General features: G+C 36.4%; 3 protein-coding genes across 3 annotated transcripts; all 3 read right to left on the reverse strand.

The window, feature by feature from the left end:
* Nucleotides 1-39: 39 nt before the first annotated feature.
* Nucleotides 40-2,626, reverse strand: LOC130741461 (wax ester synthase/diacylglycerol acyltransferase 11-like). Its single transcript, XM_057594393.1, has 6 exons — nucleotides 1,916-2,626; nucleotides 1,251-1,323; nucleotides 1,058-1,125; nucleotides 748-963; nucleotides 528-665; nucleotides 40-444 (listed from the first exon to the last, which is right to left on the reverse strand). The coding sequence occupies exons 1-6, from the start codon at nucleotides 2,609-2,611 to the stop codon at nucleotides 295-297; spliced, it is 1,341 nt and encodes a 446-aa protein (XP_057450376.1). The 5' UTR covers nucleotides 2,612-2,626; the 3' UTR covers nucleotides 40-294.
* Nucleotides 2,627-5,679: 3,053 nt separating this feature from the next.
* On the reverse strand, nucleotides 5,680-16,080 carry LOC130741462 (protein CHROMATIN REMODELING 25). The gene is made up of 21 exons (XM_057594394.1): nucleotides 15,893-16,080; nucleotides 15,433-15,813; nucleotides 15,260-15,346; nucleotides 14,931-15,171; nucleotides 14,724-14,849; nucleotides 14,560-14,616; nucleotides 14,363-14,449; nucleotides 13,993-14,088; nucleotides 13,764-13,814; nucleotides 11,982-12,056; nucleotides 11,779-11,865; nucleotides 11,365-11,456; nucleotides 11,151-11,283; nucleotides 9,740-9,859; nucleotides 9,497-9,610; nucleotides 9,317-9,400; nucleotides 9,139-9,216; nucleotides 8,996-9,054; nucleotides 8,173-8,347; nucleotides 7,841-7,939; nucleotides 5,680-5,989 (listed from the first exon to the last, which is right to left on the reverse strand). The coding sequence occupies exons 1-21, from the start codon at nucleotides 16,012-16,014 to the stop codon at nucleotides 5,762-5,764; spliced, it is 2,592 nt and encodes an 863-aa protein (XP_057450377.1). The 5' UTR covers nucleotides 16,015-16,080; the 3' UTR covers nucleotides 5,680-5,761.
* A 2,317-nt stretch (nucleotides 16,081-18,397) lies between these two features.
* Nucleotides 18,398-26,887, reverse strand: LOC130741463 (presequence protease 1, chloroplastic/mitochondrial). The gene is made up of 19 exons (XM_057594395.1): nucleotides 26,525-26,887; nucleotides 26,233-26,419; nucleotides 25,945-26,119; nucleotides 25,738-25,870; nucleotides 25,552-25,622; nucleotides 25,055-25,138; nucleotides 24,680-24,770; nucleotides 23,246-23,763; nucleotides 22,995-23,159; nucleotides 22,689-22,907; nucleotides 22,471-22,598; nucleotides 21,959-22,148; nucleotides 21,765-21,848; nucleotides 21,547-21,644; nucleotides 21,062-21,329; nucleotides 20,760-20,922; nucleotides 20,489-20,669; nucleotides 20,264-20,335; nucleotides 18,398-18,714 (listed from the first exon to the last, which is right to left on the reverse strand). Exons 1-19 carry the CDS (start codon nucleotides 26,796-26,798, stop codon nucleotides 18,573-18,575), a joined length of 3,243 nt encoding a protein of 1,080 aa, XP_057450378.1. The 5' UTR covers nucleotides 26,799-26,887; the 3' UTR covers nucleotides 18,398-18,572.
* Between the last annotated feature and the right edge of the window lie 479 nt (nucleotides 26,888-27,366).

Consider the following 27,366-nt stretch of genomic DNA (forward strand, 5'->3'; position numbering starts at 1 on the left):
AAAAAAGGATAGCCAAATTCATACTTGGGCACTGTCATAGAAGATATAAGGCAACAAACTACTCTATTAGCATATCTGTGTCTGAAACACTAATTATTCAGCTCACCAATTAGCAAAGTGCTCTATATTACACCCTGATCAAGAGTGGATAGAAGAGTCACGAGGTGTATTTCCTCTATTATTGACTCGGATCTCCCACTGAGCCACTTTAATGAATGCATTCATATATTTGACTTTAAAAGAAAAAACTTCAACATTTGTGACCATATTGAACAAAACAAATTTCTCAAAACGCTAAATTTTGGCCGTAACCCGGTCCTTCAATTCAAGCAAAGCATCTTCAAAGCATTTGGCAAGAAACTCAGGGTCGGGGATGATGTCTTTGGCCACCTGCACTTGCATGTCTGCCCTTCCAGCATAGCTCACCATATTCAAAATCAGTGCCTACAATTAATACAACCACCCACAAATCAATCACGATTGATATGTTAGTAATGCTTAAAGCTAAGTTTAGGGGCAGTCAGTACATGAGGCAGGGCTGAATTATTTGCCCTTAAGAACGTTATAGGATTGTCTCCGATCATAATCTCCTCTTGTGGTCCAACAACATTTGAGATTGTAAAGCTTGTGTTGCAGATTATCCGGTAATTTAGAAAGCTGGCAGACTGCAATTTAAAAAATAACATTATATGTTTGCAGGGTATAAATGATATAATAGTTTTAAGGATGAATTACAGGATGCTGCACCTTTGGACCAAAAGTTGACATTATCAAATCTCCAATTCTGTATGAGAAATGAGCCTCCAAAGATTGCTTCTTTCTGTCAATCATTTTTTTGGCTCTCTTCAAATATTCTAGAGGATCTGAATTGCTGCTTCTATGATAGTATATAGGCAGTAGAATAACACCGAATTTGTTACCCCACCTTGCTACTGAATTGCTTCTCATCAAATTGGGCAAATCCTGAACAGTAACAGTAACAGCCACTTTTATCCATATTATTTACAAATTGTAAAAACACAGATAGTCAAGGAAAGTAAAATTGGGCAGAGTAGACCTGCAATCCTGACTGCTTCCTTAGGTTGACCATAGCTAATCCTGTTAGCTGAATTCCATCTCGCAGCCCTTACAGAAAACATTATTGTTTAATTAGTCATGGTTATATGTATGTCCATGACGCTTGTGGCTGTGTATGAATTATATTAGAAAGAGAAGCTGTGTGTGTATTGGTAAATCAAATGATTTTTTACCACTAGGCTCACGTAAGTCCAGGTATCTTGATATCCCAGATGATATGATTGCAAATAGAACATCATTTACGGTCTACACTAGAGAATAACAAAAATCAGCAACCACCATAACCAAAACTAGTACACAAAAATTAAATATCAATCTATGCTTGAAGTTGACAAACAGAAGCCAGCCTGTATAAATTGGAATGATGTCTTCACGTTTTCTATCATATTTGATATTACAGAGAAATGTGAAAAACGTGAGTCATTTGTGGAAAGTGAAAGAAACATTATAGTACTAAATAGGAAAGAGGAGGAAGTTGTGTTTCCCATGAAGGTTATCTTCAGCATATCTCTAATCATATTTTCAATCATATCTTTAGTTAATGTGGGATATTATATTGGTGCGAATAACAGAATATATCAAAAGATGATAGGAAAATAAAAGTATTATTATACTTTCTGAATAAATTATTCACTTTGAAATTTGCAGTGCTTATCAGTTGACACTTATTTTAGTTAAAAAATTTTATGGTCAAATCTTGTTTTAGATAATCAAATTAAATTTGGTAAAAAGAAATTAATAGGGGTTAAATTGAATTAAAAAAAAATAAAAAACTGAATGAGCATAAGTTAAGTAAAATGATTTGATTGCAGTGAAAAAGGAGAAGGGAAGGGGTTACCGCATTAGGAACAGCGGCCTTGACAGTTTTCATGTCTTCCAAGGAAAAGAAAGCAGTAGCCATCTTCCTTGGCCAGAGCTCAACCCCAGCGCCTCCGGTAATGGGGGATTTGTAGTCACGAATCCAAAGACACTTGACGATAAATTGAATGGCATAGATAAAGGAGAAGCAGATGGTGAGCAGGAGATCCTTGAAGTTGAAATTGGTCCTCTTGACGGAATGAGGGTTTGATATGACAGGGAGGGCGTGAGGATCTTGGACCTTTCTGCAGCCGACGAGGAGCATCGACATCAATGAAATCCCATCCCCGAGGGAGTGGTGGATTCGAAATATGACGCACTTGTGAGCCTTCAGGATATGGATTTCCCACAAGGGTTTGTCCATGCTTATGGTCGTCGTGCATAAATCGGCGAGGTAGTCATTGATGGCTGATGAATGATCGGAAAGTGGGTCATGAATGACGGTGAGGTGGTTGTCAATGTGAATTTGGGTAGGGCGCCAGTGCTCAACTCCTCGATGATCACGGACCATGAGACTGGTGAACCTTGGGTGTTTGAGCATGACTGAGTCACTGATTAGAGATTTGACTGAGTCAATATCGATAGGGTTCTTGAGACCTAAAACGCAGTGGATTATTTGGTTCATTTCTGGCTGCAAGAACAGCCTTCCCGCGGGGGTTAGAGGTTCATCCCCCATTCTACTATACCTATGCGAGAGAAGAATCAGATTCTGCTATATTCAAATTCAAATTCAACCCTCCCTCTCACCCTCTCCTCTCCTCTCCTCTCCTCTCCTGCTTTATAATATAATATATATCCGGTTGATGTTGATGATATATCATATGACACGGAATCTGTTTTTACATCACGTCATGTCACTTTTTTACATCACATGACCAGTCAATGTTAAACTAGAAATTTCCTTCATCAGATTCACTAGATTGGAAAATCTGCTTAAATTTTTCCCAGACACACTAAAGTATTAATAAATACTTCAAACATTAATGAATCAATTAATTTCTTTCAACCAACCAAGAATCGCAAAACACAAAATATAAATAATAAAGAGAGGCGGAAAATTATCACCGTCAGCTGGAGAATTTAATACGGAAGCTACCATGTGTGTTTGAATCATTCGCAGTTGACGACAAAAAAATAATAATGGGAAAGCGAGGGAACGAGGGCACTGGCCACAAACACACACAATTCCAATGGTATTCGTGTCATTGTCATTCATAACTTTAACAAGCATATTTCCCTAAAAACATCATATACTCTAAACTACTGAACCATAAACTAAAAGCAATCACCTATTCACCTTCCCCCCCCCCCCCACAACATGCCCAGTATATGATTTTGATTCGGCCTCCCTATTCCATGCCCCCTACGTTTGCAATCACTTCCCAATTCCCATGTTTGGTTATGCACTTATGCTAATCAGAAAATAATTTATTTTGGATAACTTAGACTAAAATTATTTTATAGTGTGAAATGAAAGAAAATGTGTATGGCTGGCTGTACATATTTCAATTAGGCCTCAATGATATTTGATTATAGTTAGATATCATAAGAAATAAATGAAGGGATTTGCAGGGTGAAGGGTGAGGGTTCGAATCATGGCGAAAGAACTAATTTATTAATAATTAACAATTAACATTGGTTTATAAAAAAAAAACATGGGTAATTTTTTATACTGTCTCAATTGAGATAGTTTCAAACCAATCTCTTAGTTAACCAATACAAATATAACACATGTTATTAGATATTTTGAAGTTAATATTTTACAAAAATTATATTTTAATCCCAGTTAATCAGTTAATCCGCACCCTTATATTTTATTTCATAAATTTCATAAATATGATAAATGAACCACTAAATTTATATGATGATGAAGTTAAATATTGATTAAAATTTATGAGTTTGGATTTAGTTCATAATTTGTGATAGTTTTTGGAATACAATATAAAATATTGATTGATGAAGATTAAAAAATATAATTTGTTAAATATTATGGCTTAAATTGTAGTCATTAGAAGAAAGTATAATAATGTAGATTAATTAGGACTAAAATTTAGTTTAGTAAAACATTGGTGTTGAAAGATTAAATATTTGGTGATTGTTAAAAAAAAGGCGAAATTAACACGTGTCATGAGTTTATTGATTGCATTTGGAACTGTTTCGAAACTGTCTCAAATGAGAATGCCGAAGAGGTGACTCCACACATATGACCCACACCACACATACTCTCACTATGGCCTATTCTTCTCTCTCACACATTTACTTTCTCACTCACACTCACCATCTTCTTTAACAACAAAGACATCAATCAAGGTCATCTCTTTCATCTTCTTCTTCAACATCAACTTATTCTTCAATTCTTCCCTCTTTCCCCTTTTCCCTTTTATTTCTTTATTTCTACTGTGTTTTGTGTTTCATTCATCGTTATGTTTAAATTTTTTCCCCCTACTGCATTATAAAATTTGGAATGTGTTTTCTATATACCGCATTTTTAAAATGTTAGTTTTGTTGCCTCAATTATGTTTCCTAAATTTAAAAAAATGCATACCACAAACTACAATGCCTATGCATTAACACTACTTATATATATACCGTATTTTAAAATACGGTAGTCATTTTATCCTAAAAATTACATACCGTATTTTAAGTTGCGAAATTAAAAACAAAGTATTCAGCAAAATAATATGCAGTATACATTTTTTCAATTCGGCAAACTAAAATACGGTATGCAGATATGACCTTCTTCATTATATTGCATATTGTGGTTGGAATCATATTGAATTGTGCATAATAATAAGGATCTTTCTTCACGTCATCCTCCACCAACCGCCTCCTCATATAGAAAGCATGCATGTGATATTTAGGAGGAGTCGATCATAGTGTGAACACGATCAACACGTACGCATGGGATGCAACTGCATTAGCATTCTTATATGTGCATCTTCGAGATGTTAACCGGTAGAGAGGGGTTGTTGCAGGCTACATGAAAAAAAAGTATAGATTCCCGTCCAATAATTTGTTCAACCTACATATATATAATTTAACACATGTTCATGTTTCTATTATTCCATTACAAGGCTGTATGTTTCAGCACTTCTCTACCTCTATTTTCTAGATATGTCAATCAAAAGTATAAGGAGATGTCGAAGGCTATGCGGTGGAAATGTGTTCAAGGTGATGAGCTCATATCAAAGAAGTGGATAGACTTGGACAACTTGGTAGCTGACGATGTCAACTGGACACCATACACTCAGCATAAAGTATACAACTTTTTAAGAGGTATCTGTGCATCAGAAATAATGATTGTTATATTGACTTTTTCAAAATAAGTAATCACTATTAAGTATTAATTGTTTAATGCTTACTTTATTCTGTAAAGTGAGTACAGACTTTAGAAGACTCAAACCCTATCCTAACTTAGACTTGTTTTTTTTTATAAGCATATCATAACTTAGACTTCATTACTTAGACTCAAACCCTATCATTACTTAAAGGGTGTGTTGTATTTAAGCTAAACATTAAACTAAAAACACTTCCTTTCTAATGGAACCCAAGAGTTCATTTCATCTTTTTTTATTGAAAAATGTGAAAATCACATTCATTTTATCTCGAAAAGTGCAACAGAAGCTAAACATCTACCCAAGCATGCTCTAAATCATTTATGAAAGCAAAACAGAGATTGGTCTCTTTTTTTTATAAGATTAAATGTGGCATTTTAAAAATTAAACGTTGTTAAGTTCGGCCAGATTCAGCTAACAATAATATGACGCCATTAATTTCCAAAATAGGAGGGTAAATCCATCAAACCTAGATGAAAACACGTGAGGTATTACTCAAGATCATCACCATTGGCATGATCAGGATACGATCTTTTCTGTGGTAATACTTTATTATTTACATGAGTGTGGTTAGTATTAAATGCTAATTTCAAGGGAGTGAATTTTTGTTTGATGTTCTGCCTTGGCTTATTAGGTTCCTTTTGCTCTAGCTGGCGACTGATTATGGACTCCATGGGTACCAGCTTTCCGTTAACTTGGTTTGTAAACACAAAAGTCACCTGAAAAGCACAGAGAAGCATATCAATTCTGCTCCTTCAAGTGTTGCATGCATTACCATGGGCTTAATGGGTATTTAGGTTTTTACATGTTTAACTTCTCAAGCAAAGCTAACTGCGGGGTAAATAAATGCCATATTCTGCTGGTATTAACATTTCATACTGTTACATAAAAAACATTTCATACTGGTGTGCAATAATCTTGTCGGGAAAAAACATCCCATTGCTTGGAATTAGAACATGTACCAGTATAAGGAAAACTTCCAACATTTTGAGCAAGAAACAAGGCATACATGAAGTCCAACGGCATGCAAAAGTCTCACATCTCTAGATGTAAGACCACCATTGGTTTAAGTGTGTTCGGTTTTCTGTTTGTATCTACATAAGAGCATCTCAAATGGGAGTGTCTCAAACCAAAGAGGTTCTCCAACTAGTGTCTCATACCATTGGAAATAAACGGTTCTTCCATCTTAGCTAATTTGGGTGTGGTACTATAGACACTCTCGGAGTAGTGTCTCAGAAATTGATGCACAAAGGACAAAAAAACATAATATTATGATATTGTTAAAGTTAAAAAGTATCGAGTATAATGTTGATCGTGGGGTTCATTAAAGTTTTTTTTAGAGTTGTTGGGTTGGAGTAAAATGTCAGTAAAGTGGTTTAGATGATGTGACACTATAGGGAATTGTAAAGAATGATATAAAATAAAGTATAGAAACTTTAGTGAATGTGAATGGATAAAGATGCTCTAATAAATAGTCAAACACACATCCCAACATGCACACAGAGAAAGCAACTAAGCAAGACTTTGTCATGTTGACTCAATCTGGATTTACGTTAAGTTCACACTTAATATATCACACATACTTCAAACTTCATTAAGCTTTACGGGTGCCCACTAAGGTGAACCATTTATATTTTGGTCCACCGATGCACCATCCCTAAACACCATTAAATTAGAGAATCTTAGAATATTCTTTAGATCAACGGATAGGATTTACTAAAAACTAAAAGGGTAAAAATGTAAGTGTCAAATCATTCTCCCCCTCCCTCTCCCTTTCCAGCAAATCCCCATTCGAGTTTGAACCACCAACCTCCATAACCAGTGGGTTTGTCTTTATTCTTCTTCTTCCATTGACAAAATGTTGTTTGCTTCTTATTTTTCTCCTGCGATTACTATTACTTCCCTCATTCAAAAATGCTGAATTGGTTGATGTGTGGGTATGGTGAAGAATTTGACGAGTTTTGATGGGTATGGTGGTATGGTTTGATTCTGGGTACTATGGTTCTGCAACATAATGGGTGAAATTTTGGTGGTAAGGTTGAAAAGGTGGGGGATGTTGTGGGATTGAAGGTGGATTGGGGTGCTCGTAGTAAACATATAAGAACCCAGAATCATCAGTAGAATGGGATGCAAAGTAAAAGTTTAGCGCATAGCTTTTTCTTCAAAGCAACACTACTATCTACAATGGCTGTTCCCTCTTGGCTTTTATTATTCTTGATACCAACGAGAAACAGCTTCACTGTTGGCACTTCATCAATTCCCGTTCACCGGTGGAGCTTTTTGATTGTGGCAAGATGAAGCCTTTGCTGGAATTTGCTAAGGGAAAGGTAAAGGGAAGACGTAAAGGGTAAAGGGGAGATGAAAAGGGTAAAGGAAAGGAGAAAAGACAAAGTTACCCTCTGGTCCATATGGACCAGATTATAACTTGTGCACTCTAGGCTTTACGTGTCTTTCTTAGGACAAGAATGGCAAAAATGCCAGCAGTATGAACTATGAACCTATGGAGCACAATATATATTTTGCAAACTATGCGTAAAATAGGATTTATTTGTAAAAAAGCTATGGCACACCTCATCACCAGCTGAAGCCTGAAGGATAGGATCTGGTACAGAAGTTGGGGAAAAATGATGGCCCCAACTACTTAAATCTTCTTCCAGTGGGGTCCCAATCTGCAGAGAGGAAATGTACCATAGAGTCAATGCTAGAACTAATAAATTTGTATATTCTCTTGAATCGAAGAGGTAATGTAGACATTAAAGCTTGTAAGTAATAGATGAGCAGGAGTGAAGAGTGGAAGGTTTTGGACGCATATTGAGTTTGGGGTTGGGGAAGTTTAACTATAATTTTTGCAAAAGCTATGTAGCATGCATAAACTTTATATCCAACAATATTCAAATGCAACCTGCTTCTCTGATCCTTTTAAATTCTCTAAACAGCCTGCAATTTCTGCAAATCCACCTATATCAGAGGTTTCTTCATCAGATTCACTATTAACTATTGTTGATAGGACGTCAGAGCTTTGCGGCTCATCAATTATTCGGCACCGACTGCATCGCATCTTTTCATGAATCTCTGACCTAAAGAAATATAATAAACAGACATTAGACAGAGAATTAAGCGTAGATAACAAATTCATCTTATGATAGACAATAGCTATACATTCAGGATCACTTGTACTGTTACACTTACTACTATACAAATTTAGAAAATCACAAAAGAAAAAGATGACATTTTGAGAGAATAGTTACAAATTCTGAACTTGACTTTTTGTGAATTTATTTATCGAAGTTAAACTTCCCCTGGCCAGAGTTCTATATCACAACTTCAGTTATTAAAATCCTGTTGGTTAAAAATATTCAACTTTTCTATTATATCCCAACTTATTGGCATCCGCTGTTTCCACACTGCATTAGTTTACAGTGGCTGGCTACACTCACTTTTCCAGCCACTTGTCGTTGCGGTTCTTCCTCCTCAGATGTATCTTTTAATTCATTACATTCAGTGATTTCAAAGGCAATATCATCAAAAGAAATATAATTTTTGGTCTAGTTGTCAGTCACTATCACAAACTTTGATAGTTCACAGCAAATTTCAGAGTACCATTAATTAAATACGTTCTCTCTTTCTTCAATTAATTTCCAGGTACCGTATGCATATGAATGTTTTGCACATTTAGATTGTTATGCCCGGAGCAATTATATATCAAAAGGGAGAAGAAGCATTACTTGAGGTTCTCATCAAAAGTAAACAAATCGCGAAGATCCTCTGTCGAAAGAAAGTTACCCTGAAAATCATAAATATTATTATCAGACATGAAATAAGCAGCACCAATTACCAGACATGGTATGGTATAAACAGGAATTTCTACCTGTTCTAGAAGGCTATCGGTTTGCTCCCGCTGAATGACCTTTTGCAGCCCTTCTTTAGACATCTGACGCTGGTAGACCTACACATCAACGGTTGAGTAAGGGAAGGATATAAACAGAATACGTAATGTTTAAATGAATAAAAAGCATTAGATACTCAGTTATCACAACAATATGAACCTTTTCTTCTATTGTTCCGGCACTCAAAAATCTATAAATGTAAACTCTTTTCTTCTGTCCATCCCTCCACACTCTTGCTGCAGCCTGTTTATGGGTTAGAACAAGTGTGCAAACTAGAGAGAGAAACAGAAAGCATACATGTAAAGATTTCAGCTGTTACAACTAAACCCAGGGTATTACTTGTTTATCATTTGCTGGGTTCCAATCAGGATCAAATAAGACGAGTCGATTTCCACCAATAAGATTGAGTCCACAACCACCAGCCTTGCTGCTTAAGAGAAAAACAAATTCATCCTGCAAAATGTCAAAAAAAAATCCTTATATGAAAGGACAACCGCATATGATGCTTAATAAAATTTAAAGAAAGGAGAAGAGACAATACTGGAATTGGGAGGTTAGATCATATATTGGTAAGCAACTTACCTTTGATGTGTCGTTAAAGCAGTTTACTAACTTCTGCCTTTTACTGATTGATGTGGTGCCATCAAGCCTCAAGTGAGGGTACCTTTGTTCCCGACACAATTGAGCAAAAAGATCAAGTGTCTGTTACATGGGAGATAGTTTAGTATAGCAAAAGGGAAGTAGAAGGGAAAGTGGGCAACAAAAGGCAGCATGAAGAATTCAATAAGACATGGAGCAGATTGAGAAAGGTGACTGCACATATATTTGCAAGATTGTGAGCTTGAAACCAAATATACCTAAGACACATAGGATTGTTACCGTTAGGTTTAATGCTCTAGTTACTGTATAGCTATTGCTTTAGTATTGTATTTTAATACCTGAAATTTTTTGTCCAGCAAGCTCTGTTGTTGTCTGATAAAACCCGAGAACAGTGTTCCATTTCCTTGGGTTTATTTCTTTTCTTTTCTAATAACATGGTATCCCTCATAATCTGGTTTATGATCGAGCACAATAGCATAGTGTGATCCATATTGTCGACCTCACTTAGTGGGATAAGGCTTTTGTTGTTGAACTTTATTTTCTATACAAATAGGACTGACATGGCATCTAATTTGGACTCATTTTTGAACTTTAGTTACCTTCTACATCTCAGTTTCCTCTTCTATTTTCATCACTCACAGTGAAGAGGATGTGGATCTAGGCAGCCATACCATAGTCTTCCAATCCTTTCTTTTACTAATGCAAATGTGATATCCAATTTTAGGTCAAAACAAATCATTTTAAAAAAAGAGGATAAACTAAACAAAATCCAGAAGTATATTGTTTATTTAATTAGATTTATGTTTATCAAATTTGTCGAATAAACACATCACATAATACCATATTAGAGTTAGTTAAAATAGGGGTAATAGATTTGGAAATGGGTATAAAAAGACCTAGCAAATAAGGGCGCTGGTACAAAAGCTACTAGTCATATAGATGTGGAGACAAGTACTATATTCCACTCATTCTCATCCCTATTTTAAAATTAATAAGATACAAGGTTATACATGTTTCTAACAATATCAATACAGCATTTGGACAAAGAAATGTGATATAATTAAAGGGTGGGATATTGCAGGTTTATTATCTATTAAATCTCCAAAAGATAGCTAGGGAAGGGACTCAAGTGCTATCCTACAAAACGGGTGAGTGAACTTCTACATGGTAGTGTCAAGTAAGTGTATCTAAGAAAGATAATTGGCAGTAATAATATAAGCCTTGTGAGCTTCATTATCTGGAAAAACATTGAATGCACAATGTCACCAGAGTTAAATAAATCCTTTCATTCAAGTACGGATTCATTCTAAAAAGTCTCATTGGTCATTTACAAGACTACAACAGCTATTGAATAAGTGTACCTTCATATAACTTTCCATTTTTTACCATATACCTGAGTATAGTTTGAAACAAGGACAATGCGATCATTTGTTCTCTGGCGTAGATGAGCAAGCAATCTTGCTAAGACTTGCATTTTACCGGATAGCTCAACCCAGGCTCCATTCCCACCCGTCCATGATCCAGACCTATGATGAATAACCCCTTAGGATGACTAATTTTAGACGTCAAATGTATAAATGAAGTTTGAACTAAATATGATTATCTACCTTCCAGATAACATTTCCGGAGGGAAAAATCGAATGCAATCCTCAAAACCTGAAGTTCCTGGACTCCCACTTCGTAAGGTATCATATATGAGCTACAAGACATTATTTCCGTAAGGATGAAATGAAAGTGAGTCTGGAACTTAACAAACATGAAAAAGATGGGTTGCTTCACAATTTTTAACAGCGGATCTACTTGCCAATTTAAATGGAGGAAATGGATGAAAATAAAAGATTAAAAAAAGTCTACTTGCCAACTTAAATGACACTGAGAGAAGAGCTTTGCACATTATTTTTAATAAATAAGGAAAACGTTAACCAAGTATATGGTTTACAAAGTGAATCTCACCCACAAAGTGTAGAGATAAGAGCAATAAAACAACCTCAATCCTATAGAAAAGAAGAACCAAATCATACCTTTGGATGATTGCATAACTTTTTGAGAGCTGTTATGTAGGCCAAAATCTTTGATTGCTTCAGTTCTTCGTTAATTGCCCGTTTAACCTGTGTTTGAGGACACATTTATCTATGCTGGTTTGACAATCTTGTATTTGTAAATGTCCAACAGTATATACACATTATGAAAAATATATTCTTGCTCAACCAAAACTGGACATTACATTTTTGGATTGTAGAAAATGTTTATATAGGTCTGACTGAAGTGGAGTCAACTTGCAGCAAACAACTTGAACTATCTGTACCACAAATAAATAGGTCATGAATATAAGATTAAGAGCTGCAGTTAATCATCAATTACCAACACTGAGCTACACCGTTACTTTTCATGGGCTTTAAGGACATTGGCTTCAGTAAAGATAATATATAATACAGCAAAATATGTTCAAATATTTCAAAATCAACAAGGGCTGAAATCTAACTTCTCATGAAAATGGATGCCATTTCCAAGTATAGGTACGTAAAAACTATTTTACGTAATCCGGCTCTGGGAATCAACAAAAACCTACCGTCAGAAAAGTTATTGCATCTTTAGGATTGGGTAGGTAGCTTTGATTCATTGATATTTTTTTGTTCTCTTTTGCTTTTTTTTTTCACAAAGGATATCGCATCCTTTTAACTCTTTGTAGTCTTCTTATTTTTTATAATTTCTTTTAGAGTATAACTTTGATACACTATTAGTGTAAAACATTTTACACTGAAAACCAAACGCTCTATACCACATAGGAGAAACAGTTACATTTCTTTTTTATTTTAATTAAAATAATAACTTATTCTCTGATGTGATGGAATACTACCTGATGCCTGTGTAAAGAAAGATTACACTGACAGTCTATATGAAATCAAATCATTTCTTTTATCATGGTAAAAAAACAAAAGAGTTACAGTTCAACTCATTTAACGTATGGTATGGATACCGAAATTGTTACAAGAATCCATTCATCCCCTACTCTTACAGGAAGACTTTCGGGAATTTATCACATATAGTGTCTGGCTCAAAATTAGGGTGAGGACATATGAACTCTAATTAGGAGAAAGGGACAGTAACTTCATTTGTCGCTGCTTGCCACATTTGCTTGTAAAGCAAGTTTCAACCTGCTTCCCTGGAGGGCCTTTTGCAGCCTTTACCCTATTTTCCAACGCCATTTGGAAAGAATTCAGTTAGGATTTTATTGTTTAGCTATCGTAGGACAGAAGTTATGAGATAATATATTAGTCTTGGATCATCTGAGCAAGTGTGGTCAGGTCAGAAATTATGAGATAATATATCAGTCTTGGGTCATCTGAGCAAGTATGGTCATAGGCCACTTCATCACAATCAAACACCCTTTCTTCGCTAGTGATATTGCTGACTTTAAGAGATTGTCACATTGCAATACAATGGCAATATTCTCCCCAAAGATTTCCCCTTGACAAAGATCTCTCCTTTTACTCGCAACGAGTGTGATTTTTAAACGACTGCACAGTGTTGCGCACCCACTAGACACCCCATGTATGTGAATTTGTGTCATGCTTAGTCATCATACATGTCTTGAATGGATCATTTATCCATTTTTTAATGGATGACCGACATTGTAGGGGTGTCCAAATATTGTTTTTGCACTCACAAACTATCAATGATACTGAATGAATCTCTCTAATCTGACTCTCCTGTATTCATTCAACCTCTTCCAACTAACTTCTCTAACTATTGCTAACCACATCAATTCTAACTAACTGACGTCTCTGGACTAACTTCTTTAATTGTCTCCCTTCCTTCTATCCTAACAAGACCCTACCAATTATGGAATTTGAAAGATGATTAACATTTCAAGAATGCGACAATTGAAAATGCATTGAGAGAAAAAATTGCATGCATATAGTTAGCATTAACTTTTTATGAATAATAAGTTGTTAAATAGTAACAGTTCAATAAGTTGGCAGATAATTAAAGAAAAATACAATACCTTTGGTGGTAAGTGATTCGATAATAATGCATTAGTCCTTCTTAATATGAACTGCAAAAGCACATTAGCCAATTTACTTTCAAGAAAACAAAAGTATATTTGCTTAACAGAACACAAAAAAAAGGGTTGCACTTCAGTTTATATAATACCTTATTCTAGTAGTTATCTAGCAGAGTTACAACTTCAATGACCAGTGATGAACAGGCACATGCCAAGAAAAAAATATTACCTGATTAACTTTGGCACTTAATTCAGTTGTGCGTTCAGCACTTAGCTTCTTCTCTTCTGTGGTGGCAGTAGGTTCTCTTCCACAAATAATTGGAGCCTTCATTATGAAAGCAGGGCAATTAAATTTAAAACCAGAACCACAAGAGAAGGGGGAAACACCTTCCAGCATCACATCTACTGAAAGCTTTCGGAAGTGGGTTTGACTTGTTATTCTATTAGTGTTAAAAAGAATATACAGCACATACTAAAAACATTTAGTTAACAACAGAAAAATTCTTCTTTCCTAATTATTAGTACATTTTGTATGGGATGAGCTTACTCTTTTGAAACAATGTGTATCCAAAATCCAAAATGTGAAGTGATCAATGTACCTCATAGTAACGTCGAAAATGTGCTATGTCACCCAATATTCCTGGATTAGTAAAATTAACCATTGCAAAGAATTCCTCTAAGTCGTTCTGCATGTGGCATTTGACGCAAAAATTAAAAAAATAAAATAAAACAAAGGAGGATTTAGCATTGTAATGTAAATCACAAGACAGACAAATAACCATGTATAGATCCTCACTTGCAAAGGAGTTCCTGACAGCAAAACTCTACGTTTGCATGGGAGAGCAGCCAGTGCCTAATCCAGCAGGTATTTGTAAGAAACTCAGAGCCACAGTAATAGGGGGGACTATCTAACTCAGAAATATGCCCGTAAAAGAGGGGAGTAAAGAACTTCTGTAGTACCCGGTTTGTAATTGTCTGATCATTTTTTAGTCTGTGAGCCTCATCGCAGATGAGGAGGTCACAGGAGCCACTAGAGCTAAACTTTGATGAGTGCATTCGGAACGTCTCATATGAAACAATGAGCACCTGTAAATCAGAATTTTTAATTCAGTACACATGTAGTTCTTGAAGCTATCCAAGGAACAGAAGAATGGTTGGGAATTTTACCTGTAAATTGCTTCGGGGACTTGTAAAATTGCCAATCCCAGAGACAACATCTTCTCTAGTGCTTTCACATAAAGCAACGAGACGAACTCTTTCTCCAACCCACTTCTTAATTTCGGCTTCCCAATTGCTGACAAGGCTAGTAGGAGTCACAATGATGGCTTTTCTAACCATTGGCTTCCCATCGAACCCTTGAGAAAGAAGAGTATAAAGTAATGTGATAGACTGCAATGTCTTGCCCAAACTGTGGAAAGAGTAGCATGAAAATCAGTCATGTAATGAAAGTAAAGGATGCTGCTGTCAAAATGCCAAGATTTGTAAAGTAGAGTTACCCCATATCATCTGCCAAAATGCATCCATGTATATTTGGTGTGCTACATAGTCCGGCAACACAATCAAACATAAACTGAACCCCTTCTCTGCGCCAAAAAAGTTAAAAGATATACATAGGTATTTGCCTGAGTGAAGAAATGTGAGATGTATAATAATCAGTAAAAGGACCTACCTCTGATGTGGACGAAGGAAACGAACAAGCAAAGGGACAACTGATATTGTTGTCAAATTGGAAGTAGAAGCCCCATCCTCACAGTGCTGAGGGTGCCACAGTACTAGAGGATCAATCTCGGGAGGCAAATGCTCATCATCCTCAGCAACATCAAGATTCAAATTCAAATTCAAATTCAAATTCAACTCCAAGAGGGGTGGTCTAGGAATAGGTGAAGAGCGCCATGGGACAAACCTTTTGCGAGCAGAAAGCCTACGCGTAAGGTCTTGATGATTGTAAGGTTTAGAGGATGGAGGTTTAAAGGGTTTTCTGCAAACGGCCGCTCCCTCTACCCTAAGAACTCGCGGTAGTAACGATTGTCTCTTCACGATGAGGTTGCCCCTGTAATCATACACAAACAAACAAATTGTAACATTTGTAATTGCTAATCAAGTTGACGCTCGATTACAAGTTAGAATACCCGATGAGAGCTTCCACATTTTGCGATTTCCGTTGTTCAACTTCAAGATCATCGGAGTCAGAAGAACACGATGCCACTTCATCTTCCTCTAACTCTTCCTCTTCCTCCATTCTCGTTTTCATTCTCTCATCTCAGTTCACACTTCAATCCACCAAAACTAATTCAAGCTTCCATTTACCGCCAAACCTATTGATTTTCACACTCAATTTTTTTTTAGTGTATTTTTTCCTTTCTAACCTAATCCCATTATTTTATTATTATTTTATTTCAAGAATCAACTCTCAAGTCTGGAGGATTCTAAACTGAGTACACATTAATTTTATCAGGATTTAAAACTCGTTAATATAGTGAGTCAGTATTATTTTATATATTTCCAATAATACTGTGAATTGAAAAATATGGTAGTTCACTTTTCGAAACACTAACGGTAGCCTTATGATCAATCATTCGTCTTATCCCATCCTAATGCACTCGCCCAAAAAGATCTCCTATTGTCCTCGTCGCGACCTCCTTACAAAACACTAGTGGAAGATGAAAAACTCAAGTCCTAAATGGCACCTTCACAAGAGGGACCTTTGTTGGGTCCTCTAATGGATCAATAACTGTAAGAACATCGAGAAATTTGTCGAAAGTCCAAGGTTCTTGCCTAAGAACAGGTCTTTATCCTTCTCATCAAAACACCTAAAAGTGAACATGTTTATTTCTACATCTCTAATATCTATAATCTCACCCATGTTTCATCTTCCAAATCTAAGTCATCGTAGACTTGAAATCTCTAACATTATTTGCATGCTGAATGCAAACCCTCCTCACCTACCAAAACTCCAGGAGTGCACCCCCACACCAGATGATTCTTCCACATCTACATGCAAGAGTATGTCTTCACCACCATATAACACGACACTTTTCCCCCTTTTCCATGATGATACCTTGTTCGATACTAAAATACCAACACTGTCCACGATGGAAGGCCACCAACCAAGACTAGACTTAGAAAAAACTACACGTAGGTGCGCCTCAAGGACATAAACCGTAGCAGAAGAGGTCAAGGCAGTAGATCCCAACATCTTAAAGATTAAAGAATTCAAGTGAGTTATGAGTTACCTTTTATTTGGATGGCCTAAAAAGAATTTTGGAACAATCGACTTTTTATAGGGGTGGTATGGGTAGCAAAAACTATAGCGTCAATAGTTGCCACCAACGGGTTTGTCTAAGGTGAACTATCATGTGGGTCTTTCACATGTGAAAGACTTTTTTTAATCATTTGAAATTACAAATTTACCTCTAAACTAATTAAAATACTAATTATGTCATTGATGTTATCTTCCCTTTTGACCGATTTACCCTCTTCACCAATTCACGACTTCCATCCATAGCAAAGCCACAAGCTCTCTCTCTCTCTCTCTCTCTCCCCCCCCCCTCCCTCCAACTGCCATGACTATCTCTCTCCATTGCTCCCAACCCTCCCACTACCATGACCACATTGTGGCAACATCATAATCCACCCAAACCCCAACCCACAAAAACAACAAAGAAAAAACCTAGGAAAAAAAATAAAAATTTCATAGTACTCAAATTTCTCAACAAAACTCAATTCAATACAATAGAAAAATGAATAAGGGGTGATTCTCTAAACCCTCTCAATCCACCAAATTTTATTTTTCAACAAACTCGTTTGCATTTACGGAAAAATAGTTAAGACCCAAATTATGATTTTCTTTCAAGAAGAAGGACTGCCGAGAACACCGCCACATGCTCCACTTGGAATCACTTCATTTTCCCCTTTCTCTCCTCGCACCACTTGATGTGCATCACACTCCAGAATCTTGCTTTCTTTGCCATGTTCTAGTTCTGATATCTCTATCATCCTCGTAATCCTTCCTTCTCTCCAACCAAATTGTGACCGGACCTCAACCATGAACTGTCATCGCAGAAGAAAGGCTACCACAAGCACCATTGAGACCACCACAGGCTCCCCCTAAAATCGCTGCCTTTATCCCATTTCTCTCCCTCACACCACTCTTTGTGCCTCACGCCCTAGCACCTTGCTTTCTCTCTCGTTCTGATCTCTTTTTTCCTCTCAATACCTCACTCTTAGATTCCTTTCTACCTCTCTTGTGCAACCATGTTCCTTATGTTGGGTTAGGGTATGGCGAGGAAGTGTATGGTGTGAGGGGTAAGTGGGAGACGGGTGGAGAAGTACCGATGGAGGGGGGAAGGGGGGAGGGGGGGTTTAAGGTATAACCGTTGGTTTTTTTTCTTCAACCGGTTACTACCACTTGCTATAGTAGGTAATTTTAGGTTTTCCCTATCACTCTCTTTCACTCTAAAAGCCACCACACCTGATATGCAAACATAGGAAGGGGAGTGGAGTCCCCAAAGGTTAGCTCAAGCGGTAAGAGCTAGGGGACATAAGAGTTTTGGAGGGTGAAGGGTTCAGGGTTCAAACCCTGAGGAAGACTAATTTATTAACTTTTGCCGATCAAAAAATAAAACGAAGGGGAGTGGAGACAACAAGTTAGGCTGATTTGCATGATTGCATCAATTTCAGAATCTACAACTTCAAAATATTAAAAAAAACTACAATAATTTATTAACACTGTAAAATAATTATAGCAACAACGGAAAATTGTGTTACGCAAGAATACAATTTCCTATCCTTGCGGAATAGATCCCGAATCTAAAGGGCTTTCTTTACTTGAAAGAAGTTGGAACGCTCTTTGTTTGCCGCATCTACATCCTCTGGAGATGCCACTGCAACCACAATCCCTTTATCCTTAACTGCTTCCATTGCATCAATAAAATTTCTGAAGTCCTTCACACTGGCGAAACAGTAAAACAGAATAAGAACAATAAATGGTTTCAAAGGTCAGTATCTAATTCAGTGCAAAGTAGATAGCTCAGGACCAAGATGCCCAGCCAGTAACATAGAACTTTTATGCAGAAATAGTAATATTCCTTTTTGTTTCATCTCCTTGCACCGACAATAAGGAGGCATAACCCATATTTCAAAAGGTCTAACAAAATACTCTGGAAGATTAGTCTCCATGAACAGAAAAAATAAATGTTAAACATGCAATCTTTACACCAAAATTTATCCCTTATGAAATTTAAATGCTTGATTGGTGCACATGGGTTGGGTTGGATGGATTTTCAAGCTAATCAGGACCCGAACCGATCAAAACTGTTTGGGTTGGGTTGGGTTGGATTTCGTGAATTTTCACCTACGAACCCGAACCAACCCAATCCGACAATCTTCGGGTTGGTTTGGATGGATTGATTAGATCGCTATATTAAAATAAAAATAAATCTGAAATATTGAAAAAATATTAAAAAACAAGTATTTCAATTTTCAAGTCTTTAACATGCAATTACATCATAAATTCATAACTAGCGTCTACACACATCTATACAGCAACACATAACTAAACTAGTACTTCAAGTCTTTAAATATAAAGAGTAATTACAAACAAATTAGTCTCAAAGTCTCCTTAAAATCACTCAAATAGTAGGACTTCAAGTATCCATAAATTACATTCCCTACTAGTAGGTTAGAAAAAATTAAAATTATTAAAAATATATACTAAATAATATATTATTATTATATGATTGGATTTCGGGTTGGGTTGGATGGATTATTATGAAATCCGATATCCGATCCAAAGATGATTGGATCGTAACAAAATCCATCCGATTGACCCGTTCGCCCAATCCAACCCGTATTTTTACTATTGGATCGGATTGGGTTGGATGAATTCATTGGGTTGACCCGGCCCATGTGCACCCCTAGATTTTTTATCCCCTTAGTTTAGACCATCCTCCTATTTTTTTTTCAAAACTATCCAAGTTTTGTCATTCTCTCAATTTTTGTATTCACAAAATCCTTAATTTAATTTATGAACATTTTGAGAATTTGAGAGTTTTGAGTAGGGTTAAGGGTCATATTAGTCCCTGTGTTTGTAAAAGTGTTTGATTTTGGTCCCTTAGTTAAAAAATGACGATTAGTGGCGATTTTTTTTACAGTTAGTGGCGGTTTATAATACAATTATTGGCGATTTTTTGACTGAGGGACCAAAATCAAACGTTTTTACAAACACAGGGACTAATATGACCTTTAACCCTTTTGAGTATAATAAAAACGGATACATATCCAAACTTAGGGGAACCAAAAGTGAAATTGAACAAAATTTAAATTGATTACAGATTCAGAAAGTCATTTCAGTTAAGTTAATAGCTCACTACCATACAAAAAAATCAGTGAGATCAGAATGCATTATTTTGCTTTATCAATAGCATGGATCAAATGGTCATGTATTCATAAAATGTGTAAGTTCAGATCATGGGTTAGTAATCAATAATTAGAATCTTTACCTAGTAGATAATATCTCTTCACGTCTTCTTTGCCTTTCTTCCTCTGTGATACCCAGTAAGTGCCGCAACAAACTGCAAATGAAATGAAAAGTAGGCATAACTTGCAAGTATAGGAAGAAAAGCAACGATAACTGAAGCAACCTCTAGTAATTCAGCAAAAGGACCAAAATTTCATAGAAAACAATCTCCACAGGTATCAAACTATCAATTATCGCATATTCGTACCTACTATAACCTTTGGCATCAGGAAGTTGATATGAGTCTACATCCCCAATGGTTCCAATTATGGCTTTTGTTAGAGTATCATCATCTATTTCCAATTCTCTTAAGAAATCCCCAGTTCCATCATATACATCGAGCGTCTTCAGTAAATTGGGATCACGATAAGATAAGAAGGAGAACACTCCTAGAAAGAGAAACAAAATGATAAGATTGCAAGGATGCTACATTGCTACTCAACAATTCTGCCTAAATATAATAGAAGTATAGAACTTACCTGAATGTGTATCAAAATCACAGAAACCTCCATAAGCTCCACCACTGACACGTACACGATCCCACAACCATGTATTGCTAATGTATTTAGAAATAACATATGCACTCCCATTAAGCTTATAACCAGTATCATAAATATTGGTTGCTTTTCCAACGTAATTAACCTAGAGAAAGAAACACTGATTTATTGATAGAAATGGAAATTAAAAGTAATGAGAGAAAAAAAATGAAATGAAATTTGGGGACTATGACTGTGCATAACAGAAAAAATTTATGTACACAAAGAATGACAAAATGAAATACCTGAGTAGGAACCACAATAGCTTCATTTGTCAGTGGAAGTCTAACATTCCAAGGAGTAATTGTTGCAATGGGAGAACTAGTGGGAAGCATATCAACAAATCTGCTCACAACATTTTCCGTGTTCTTAAGATTTTTCGCATCAGCAGTGATATTTACCAAGCAGCCTTGCTGGGAAAATACAGATTTGCGAATCTCCTCAAGAGACGATGAGATGTCAGCCCAATCTTGATCAACTCTTTTTTCAAGAGTTTGAAGGAATTCAAGGTAACTAAGAATATGCCAAAATAAAGAACAACAGGAATTACACTTATGTTTCCAAATTAAACATAAAGATTAGACTAAAAGAGGAGAATCATGAAACTTAAAACCTTAAAAAGATAATAGTCATACTGAAGTGTCATAAAAAATTATTACTATACTATGACTAAGAACTATATGTAAATGTGCCCTCACAGTAGATCATAACACTATCTTAATATTCCAACCTGAGACCACCCATCTTTTCTGCCATCAAGCCTGCTGCATTCAGTTTTGCATCCATCCTTGCAGCCGCAATTCCATGACCACTGCCTCTTAACCGATTCTGAAAATAGACAAAAATTAACAATATAGACAAACAGTATGGAGATTTTGCATATTGAGTATTCACCTATCATCATTTTTTCATCTCTTCGCAATTCGCACAATATTTTTTTATAATTACCTCCATTCTTGCTCTACTCTGGGAAACAAACTGTTTGAAACGCTGTTGGTCTGTAAATTGGACATCTTGAAGAATAGAATTAACCTAAAGTAACAGTATGATATTAGGCTTTAAATTACCAAAATTGAAATATCATACTAATAATCAAAAGCATTGAGTGTTGAAATAGGGAACATTTAAATAAACAAAAGTACCAAGTGATAAAGGTCTTCAGCACGTCCAGCCATGGCTTTTCCTCGAACAATCATGTGACTACATGGATCTTCCTTGCCCCGCACTGATGATGTGAAGGGATAAACTGATATTCCTCCAGTTTTTCTCCCAATTAATTGGTTTAGTTGGACAAAAGTCAGGTCCTTTGTGCCCATCTCCAGCAATGATTGGCTGTCAAAAGTAACATAGGAGAGTTACAGCTTGATGCAATTTATCTATCTAGAAGATGCTTCGTATATAAGCGATGAGGAACAGAAGAAAGAAAACATCAAAAAGAAAATAAGATTTGTTGTAAATAATAATATGAAAAAGAAAGTTAGTACAATCTAATGATTTATTTTGAAATTCAAAACATGAAAGCCATACCCAAGGAAGGTAAATAACTAACTGCAAATTTAAATTGGTATCTATGAAATCCACATGCATGTAATATTAGGAGCTATAGATGGATGGAAACAGAATATCAAACATCCTTCTGAGGTTGCATAATTACCAAAACAATGGAACCAAAGGAAGAAGCTCTTGCTTCAATGAACTCATGTCGAATACTATTTCAGTGTAAAGGACATCATTGGTGAAGAGATCATGCTGCAAAACTTTTACCCCATTGATATCCCCAACCTACATTCAGCATCCAAGTCATCATCAGTCTCCAAATATTACAAAGGCAAACACCTAAGACTCACGCTCAAGGGAAAGAGTAATGATAACCTCGGTGGGAACATGAATAGGTTCTTTAGGAATATCCTGTAGAGAAAGGCTAGGAACAGTTTTCAAAGCTTCTGGTGGATCCGGAGTTTCTTGCTTAAGCCGAAGCTCATGAGTTGCACGAGTCAACTCGGCCAGATCTTCTGTTGTCATGCTAGCTTTAACTTTCTGCAATATCTGTCTCTCTGTGGCTTCATCAGCAGCAGCTTTTTGAGGATCAGGCTGACAAGGAAAGATTTGCATCAATAACCAACATAACATGTTGGGTGGATTACCTCAAACACAGGTTTCCAAGGCCAAAGTGAGTACCTGCATTTCCACAGTAACTTGATGAGGGTTGTCCAAGATTAATTTTTCTATCAGAGGAGAGAACACAGATTTGGAGCCCTCCTTTGCTATTCGAGATTTTAGGTCTTGAAGAGGTCCCTCATACTTCAATGGCTCAAGGGGATTCATATCATAAATCCATTTACCCTACATATACAAACAAAACCACTTATAAAACTAGATTAGCAAATGATGCCCATTTTCCACACCAAAAAAAATTGATCTCATCTTACAATGGACCGTAGCATGAGGGACAAGCCACGTGGAAATGACCCGGTGTTGTTCTCCCTGAGAGAAAATTCAATTGTATTCATAGAAGCCTCAATGGCATCTGTATCAAAACCTTCTTCTGCCAACTTTTTAAGTGTACTTGTGATCAGTGCTTCTACCTTATGAATGTCATCTTCAGAAACACCCTTCATTCCAATACTAAATTGAGGCTGGAGTAGTTCATCTTCAAGCCCACCACCAACAATGGCATCGCCTAATCCACTTTCTAGCAAAATTTTCCTCAGTGGTGAAGCCGGAGTGCCCAACAGAAGATGATTCAGAAATCCAAGTGTTAGCTCAGTTTCCAAGTCTAAGGGCTTATCAGAGAGCAGCCAGTTGAGGCAGACCATATGCTTCTTCAAATCACCCCCGTCCCCTGCAGGATATGTCTCAACAACCCGGACTGGCTTTGAAAATAGTTTCTGTGCTTCAACTTTTGATTCATTTCGGGCCGAACTTGCATCAAACATGTCCAAATACTCTGGACAATAGAGAAGAGGCAAAAGTAAGTGAGTAAGGGCTACAATCTGAACTCAAATTATCTTTCATAACTGGTCTGAAATATAAAACATGAACAAAAAACAGTGCAATCATGCCAACACTATTCTTTCAGTTAGACTTAGCAACAAAAAATGGCAGTGTACAAAAAAAGTATAATAACACAGAAATATAAGAAGTAAAATAAATAAATCCAAAGGAAGATAAATCTAGACATATAAGGGAAGCTCTAGGAAAATATAGGATCTTCAAAGGGGAACTCTATAGAACCTCATGCAGTCATGCCTATTCCAATTCTTCAACATGGGAATATTATTCAGAAGTGAAAAAAACAAGTTCAACATATTACTAAAGAATTATGTCTGAACTTCATGCCTATTCCAATTCTTAACATGAAATATTCATGTAATTTCAGAAGTGAAAAAAAATATGTTTAACATATTACTTAAAAATTATGCACAAAGGGAACTGTAGCAGGTTGCTGAATGCTGACTTGCTTGGATACGACCATTATAGAGAAAGGCCTTCTGTACAGAGCATCAAAAGAGCTCCATCGAGGTCATCCAGCAATATCGTAATCATTGCCCAGAATGATGACTTGCTTGGATAAGACCATTACACAGAAGGGCCTTCTGTACAGAGCACTGAAAGAGCTCCCTCGAGGTCACCCAACAATATCCTAATCATTTTCCAGAATGATGGCTTGCTTGGATAAGACCACTACACAGAAGGGCCTTCTGTGAGAACCGAATGAGTCCCTCAAGGTCACCCAACAATATCCTGATCATTGTCATAGAATGGGTTTGGACAACAAGTAAGGCTATAGGCTTTAGTCATTCATCCTAAGTCGGCGCATTTCATCAAAAGCCCTTTCAAGCAAGTTAAACTAAATCTCTTACCACTCAGGATGCGGAGGCGCTCATTTGGATCATCATCTCCATAAAACCATATCCGTGAATTGCTGGGATGGTAATACTTGCGATGAAATTCCTGTCAATTAAGGTTAAAATGAAATCTTTCTTAAAACAAACAATTAAATTTGCATATACTCTTGCTGAGATCTACAATAGAGTATAGACTATAGACTATATGAAATAATGAAAGTGAAAAGTTTAACAAGGTACAAGTGTGTATGAAAATATACAATTATCCCCATCATACTACCCAAACCAAACAATGTTGGTAGGATCATACAAATGACTAACACCCAAACAAAAGTCTAGTGGAAATTAGTTATCTCTATATAACCATTTCACATGATTCTCAAAACAAACCTTAAACTCCTCAAATGTCAACTTAGGAATAACTTGTGGATCACCTCCGCTGTCAACTCCATAGGTAGTGTCTGGGAAAAGAGCCTGCATCAAAGTTACATGAAACTGTCAGAATTGGTTATAAAATTGAAATTGACAAACGATATATATTTAACATGAATTTAGTGAATGTATTCATGTTTCAGAGACAGGAGCTTACAGATTGGAATAACAAATAGCAATACCATTGAAAATTCAATGCCGAGAGCAAAATATAATATCTTTACAAACAATATTATCAGACACTATCATAAGGAATGGCTGTAGGAAGATCATGAAATAAAGAGAAAGCTTAAAATACCAAATTGAAACTGTTGAAATGTTCCAGACTCTAAATGAAGAATCGGTGATTGCATGTAATAAATGCAAGCCCCAAAAATGCATAGGAAAAGGAGAGAGCTCCATGCAAAATGCAAATCCATAAAGAAAAGAAATTGACAAGCCATGAAAAAACTAGCCTGTTGAGCAGCCCGTCCAAGTATATTATCCGGCTGAGAGTAGACACCTTTCATCTCATTAAACACAACACCTGGAACAACAAACAAGACATGAGCATAAATGATTAAAAATGCATGAGTCCAGAAATATCAAGGCAGGTAACACTTAGAGAGATTGAAAGAGACACAAGTTATGTTTTAGCAAACCTTTATAAGTGATTTCTTCTGAAGGATCATTTAGCTCAAAGTGCCAACCCTCCTGTTGAAAAGTCTGAATGTCCTCTACACATTTAGGAAAGAAAACCGCATCCAGGTAGACATCAACCAAATTGTAGAAATCCTGTTTAGAAATATCTGAGTCCCGTATGAGGTAAACCAGAATGAAAGAGTAGAAGTTCAAAGTTAAATGGTTACCTTGGTATTTGTGGAAGCAACTGGGTAACAAGTCCTATCAGGATATGTGAATGCATTGAGGAAAGTGTGCAAACTTCCTTTCAACAATTCAACAAATGGCTCTTTCAAAGGATATTTTCTTGAGCCACATAACACACTATGCTCCAAGATGTGAGGGATACCAGTGGAATCTTTCCTGCAGTTGCAGTCAGTATGAGTATGAATATGAAACAACAACACATGCATACATAGACATGATTAGTTACAGTTGCAGAAGAGCAGAAAAGAAGCAGGAAGAGTGAATATTACGGTGGAGTGCGGAAAACAATGCCAAAGACTTTATTCTCATCGTCATTGGAAACAGACATGACTTCAGCCCCTGTCTTGATGTGTCTGAACAATACCGCTTTTGATTTGCATTCTGGAATGAATTCCTCGGAGACTTTCTCAAACCCCAATTGATTCGCAACTTCATCCTTTACTGGAGGAAAATCAACTACAGCCAACCAACCAACCGAGAAAAAATAAATAAAATTATCGAAATTATTATTATTATAACAAAGAAGAATTGAGAGAAGGAAAGCATAGATAGATAAGAGACCTGGAGAAGGAGAGGAAAGGGCTTGGCAGGAGAGGGAAGAGAAGTGCTTCCGGAACCGGTTTCGCGAGTAAAAGCGCGGAGAAGAAGAGAGAAGCAATCTACTACTACTACTACTACTGCCAGCGGTTCTCGTTCTGGTTCTGGTTATGGTTGTGGAGTGACGGCGGAGGAGTGGTACTGGGAGAGGGAGAGAGGACCTAGTTGTAGTTGTGGTTGGGAAGAGAAGTGAACGACGACACAAGTATCTGCTGCGAACTAGTGCCGCTCTTTCCATCCCTGCCTGCCCTATCTGGAACCCGGAACCAATGCTAAATTGCTAATTGTAACTCCATTATCAAATCAAACTATATATAAAATCAGATCTCTCTAGCTCCATTTTTTTTTTTTAATTCAAACCAAATAAATTCTGTGCATTATAAATACTTTTTTTCTTGGGGGTCAAGGACTATAAAATGATATCACGTGAAATTTATTTTACGTCAGGATTTTCTCATTCTTACTTCCGTGTAACGCTAACAGCAACAATAATTTTCAGCTTAATACACAACCACAAAAATTAAATAACTTCATGCTCATTTTCGTTTTTGTAGTCGACATTTTTTTATGGGTATAATTTTTGTCTAGATACTTTTGATATTTATTTCGGCAACATGATATAATTCTGCCCATTTTTGTGATTAATTTAAAGATGGGTGACTTCCTCTTGTAACCAAAAAAATTAAAGATGGGATTAGATCCGACTCTAATCTACATACATTTAAAGTGAGTGATTAACCTTAATTACACTTTTGGTCCCCCAACTTTGGCCTTCCTGCGAAAATCGTCCTCAAACTTCAAAATTA

Source organism: Lotus japonicus, chromosome 2 (assembly GCF_012489685.1).
Source record: "Lotus japonicus ecotype B-129 chromosome 2, LjGifu_v1.2".
In the NCBI taxonomy this organism is placed as follows: domain Eukaryota; kingdom Viridiplantae; phylum Streptophyta; class Magnoliopsida; order Fabales; family Fabaceae; genus Lotus; species Lotus japonicus.

Excerpts from the sequence above, each read along its gene's own strand:
- LOC130741461 (XM_057594393.1), bottom strand. The coding sequence starts at position 2,611 with ATGGGGGATGAACCTCTAACCCCCGCGGGAAGGCTGTTCTTGCAGCCA. Across the intron at positions 1,324-1,915 it reads AGGCCGCTGTTCCTAATGCG|ACCGTAAATGATGTTCTATT; the intron begins GTAACCCCTTCC and ends TCTCTAGTGTAG. Across the intron at positions 666-747 it reads TGTCAACTTTTGGTCCAAAG|TCTGCCAGCTTTCTAAATTA; the intron begins GTGCAGCATCCT and ends TTTAAATTGCAG.
- LOC130741462 (XM_057594394.1), bottom strand. The coding sequence starts at position 16,014 with ATGAAAACGAGAATGGAGGAAGAGGAAGAGTTAGAGGAAGATGAAGTG. Across the intron at positions 9,611-9,739 it reads GCTTTAACGACACATCAAAG|GATGAATTTGTTTTTCTCTT; the intron begins GTAAGTTGCTTA and ends GACATTTTGCAG. Across the intron at positions 5,990-7,840 it reads AGGCTTCAGCTGGTGATGAG|GTGACTTTTGTGTTTACAAA; the intron begins GTGTGCCATAGC and ends TGTGCTTTTCAG.
- LOC130741463 (XM_057594395.1), bottom strand. The coding sequence starts at position 26,798 with ATGGAAAGAGCGGCACTAGTTCGCAGCAGATACTTGTGTCGTCGTTCA. Across the intron at positions 25,139-25,551 it reads TTGGACGGGCTGCTCAACAG|GCTCTTTTCCCAGACACTAC; the intron begins GCTAGTTTTTTC and ends ACTTTGATGCAG. Across the intron at positions 18,715-20,263 it reads GAAGAGATATTATCTACTAG|TGTGAAGGACTTCAGAAATT; the intron begins GTAAAGATTCTA and ends CTGTTTCGCCAG.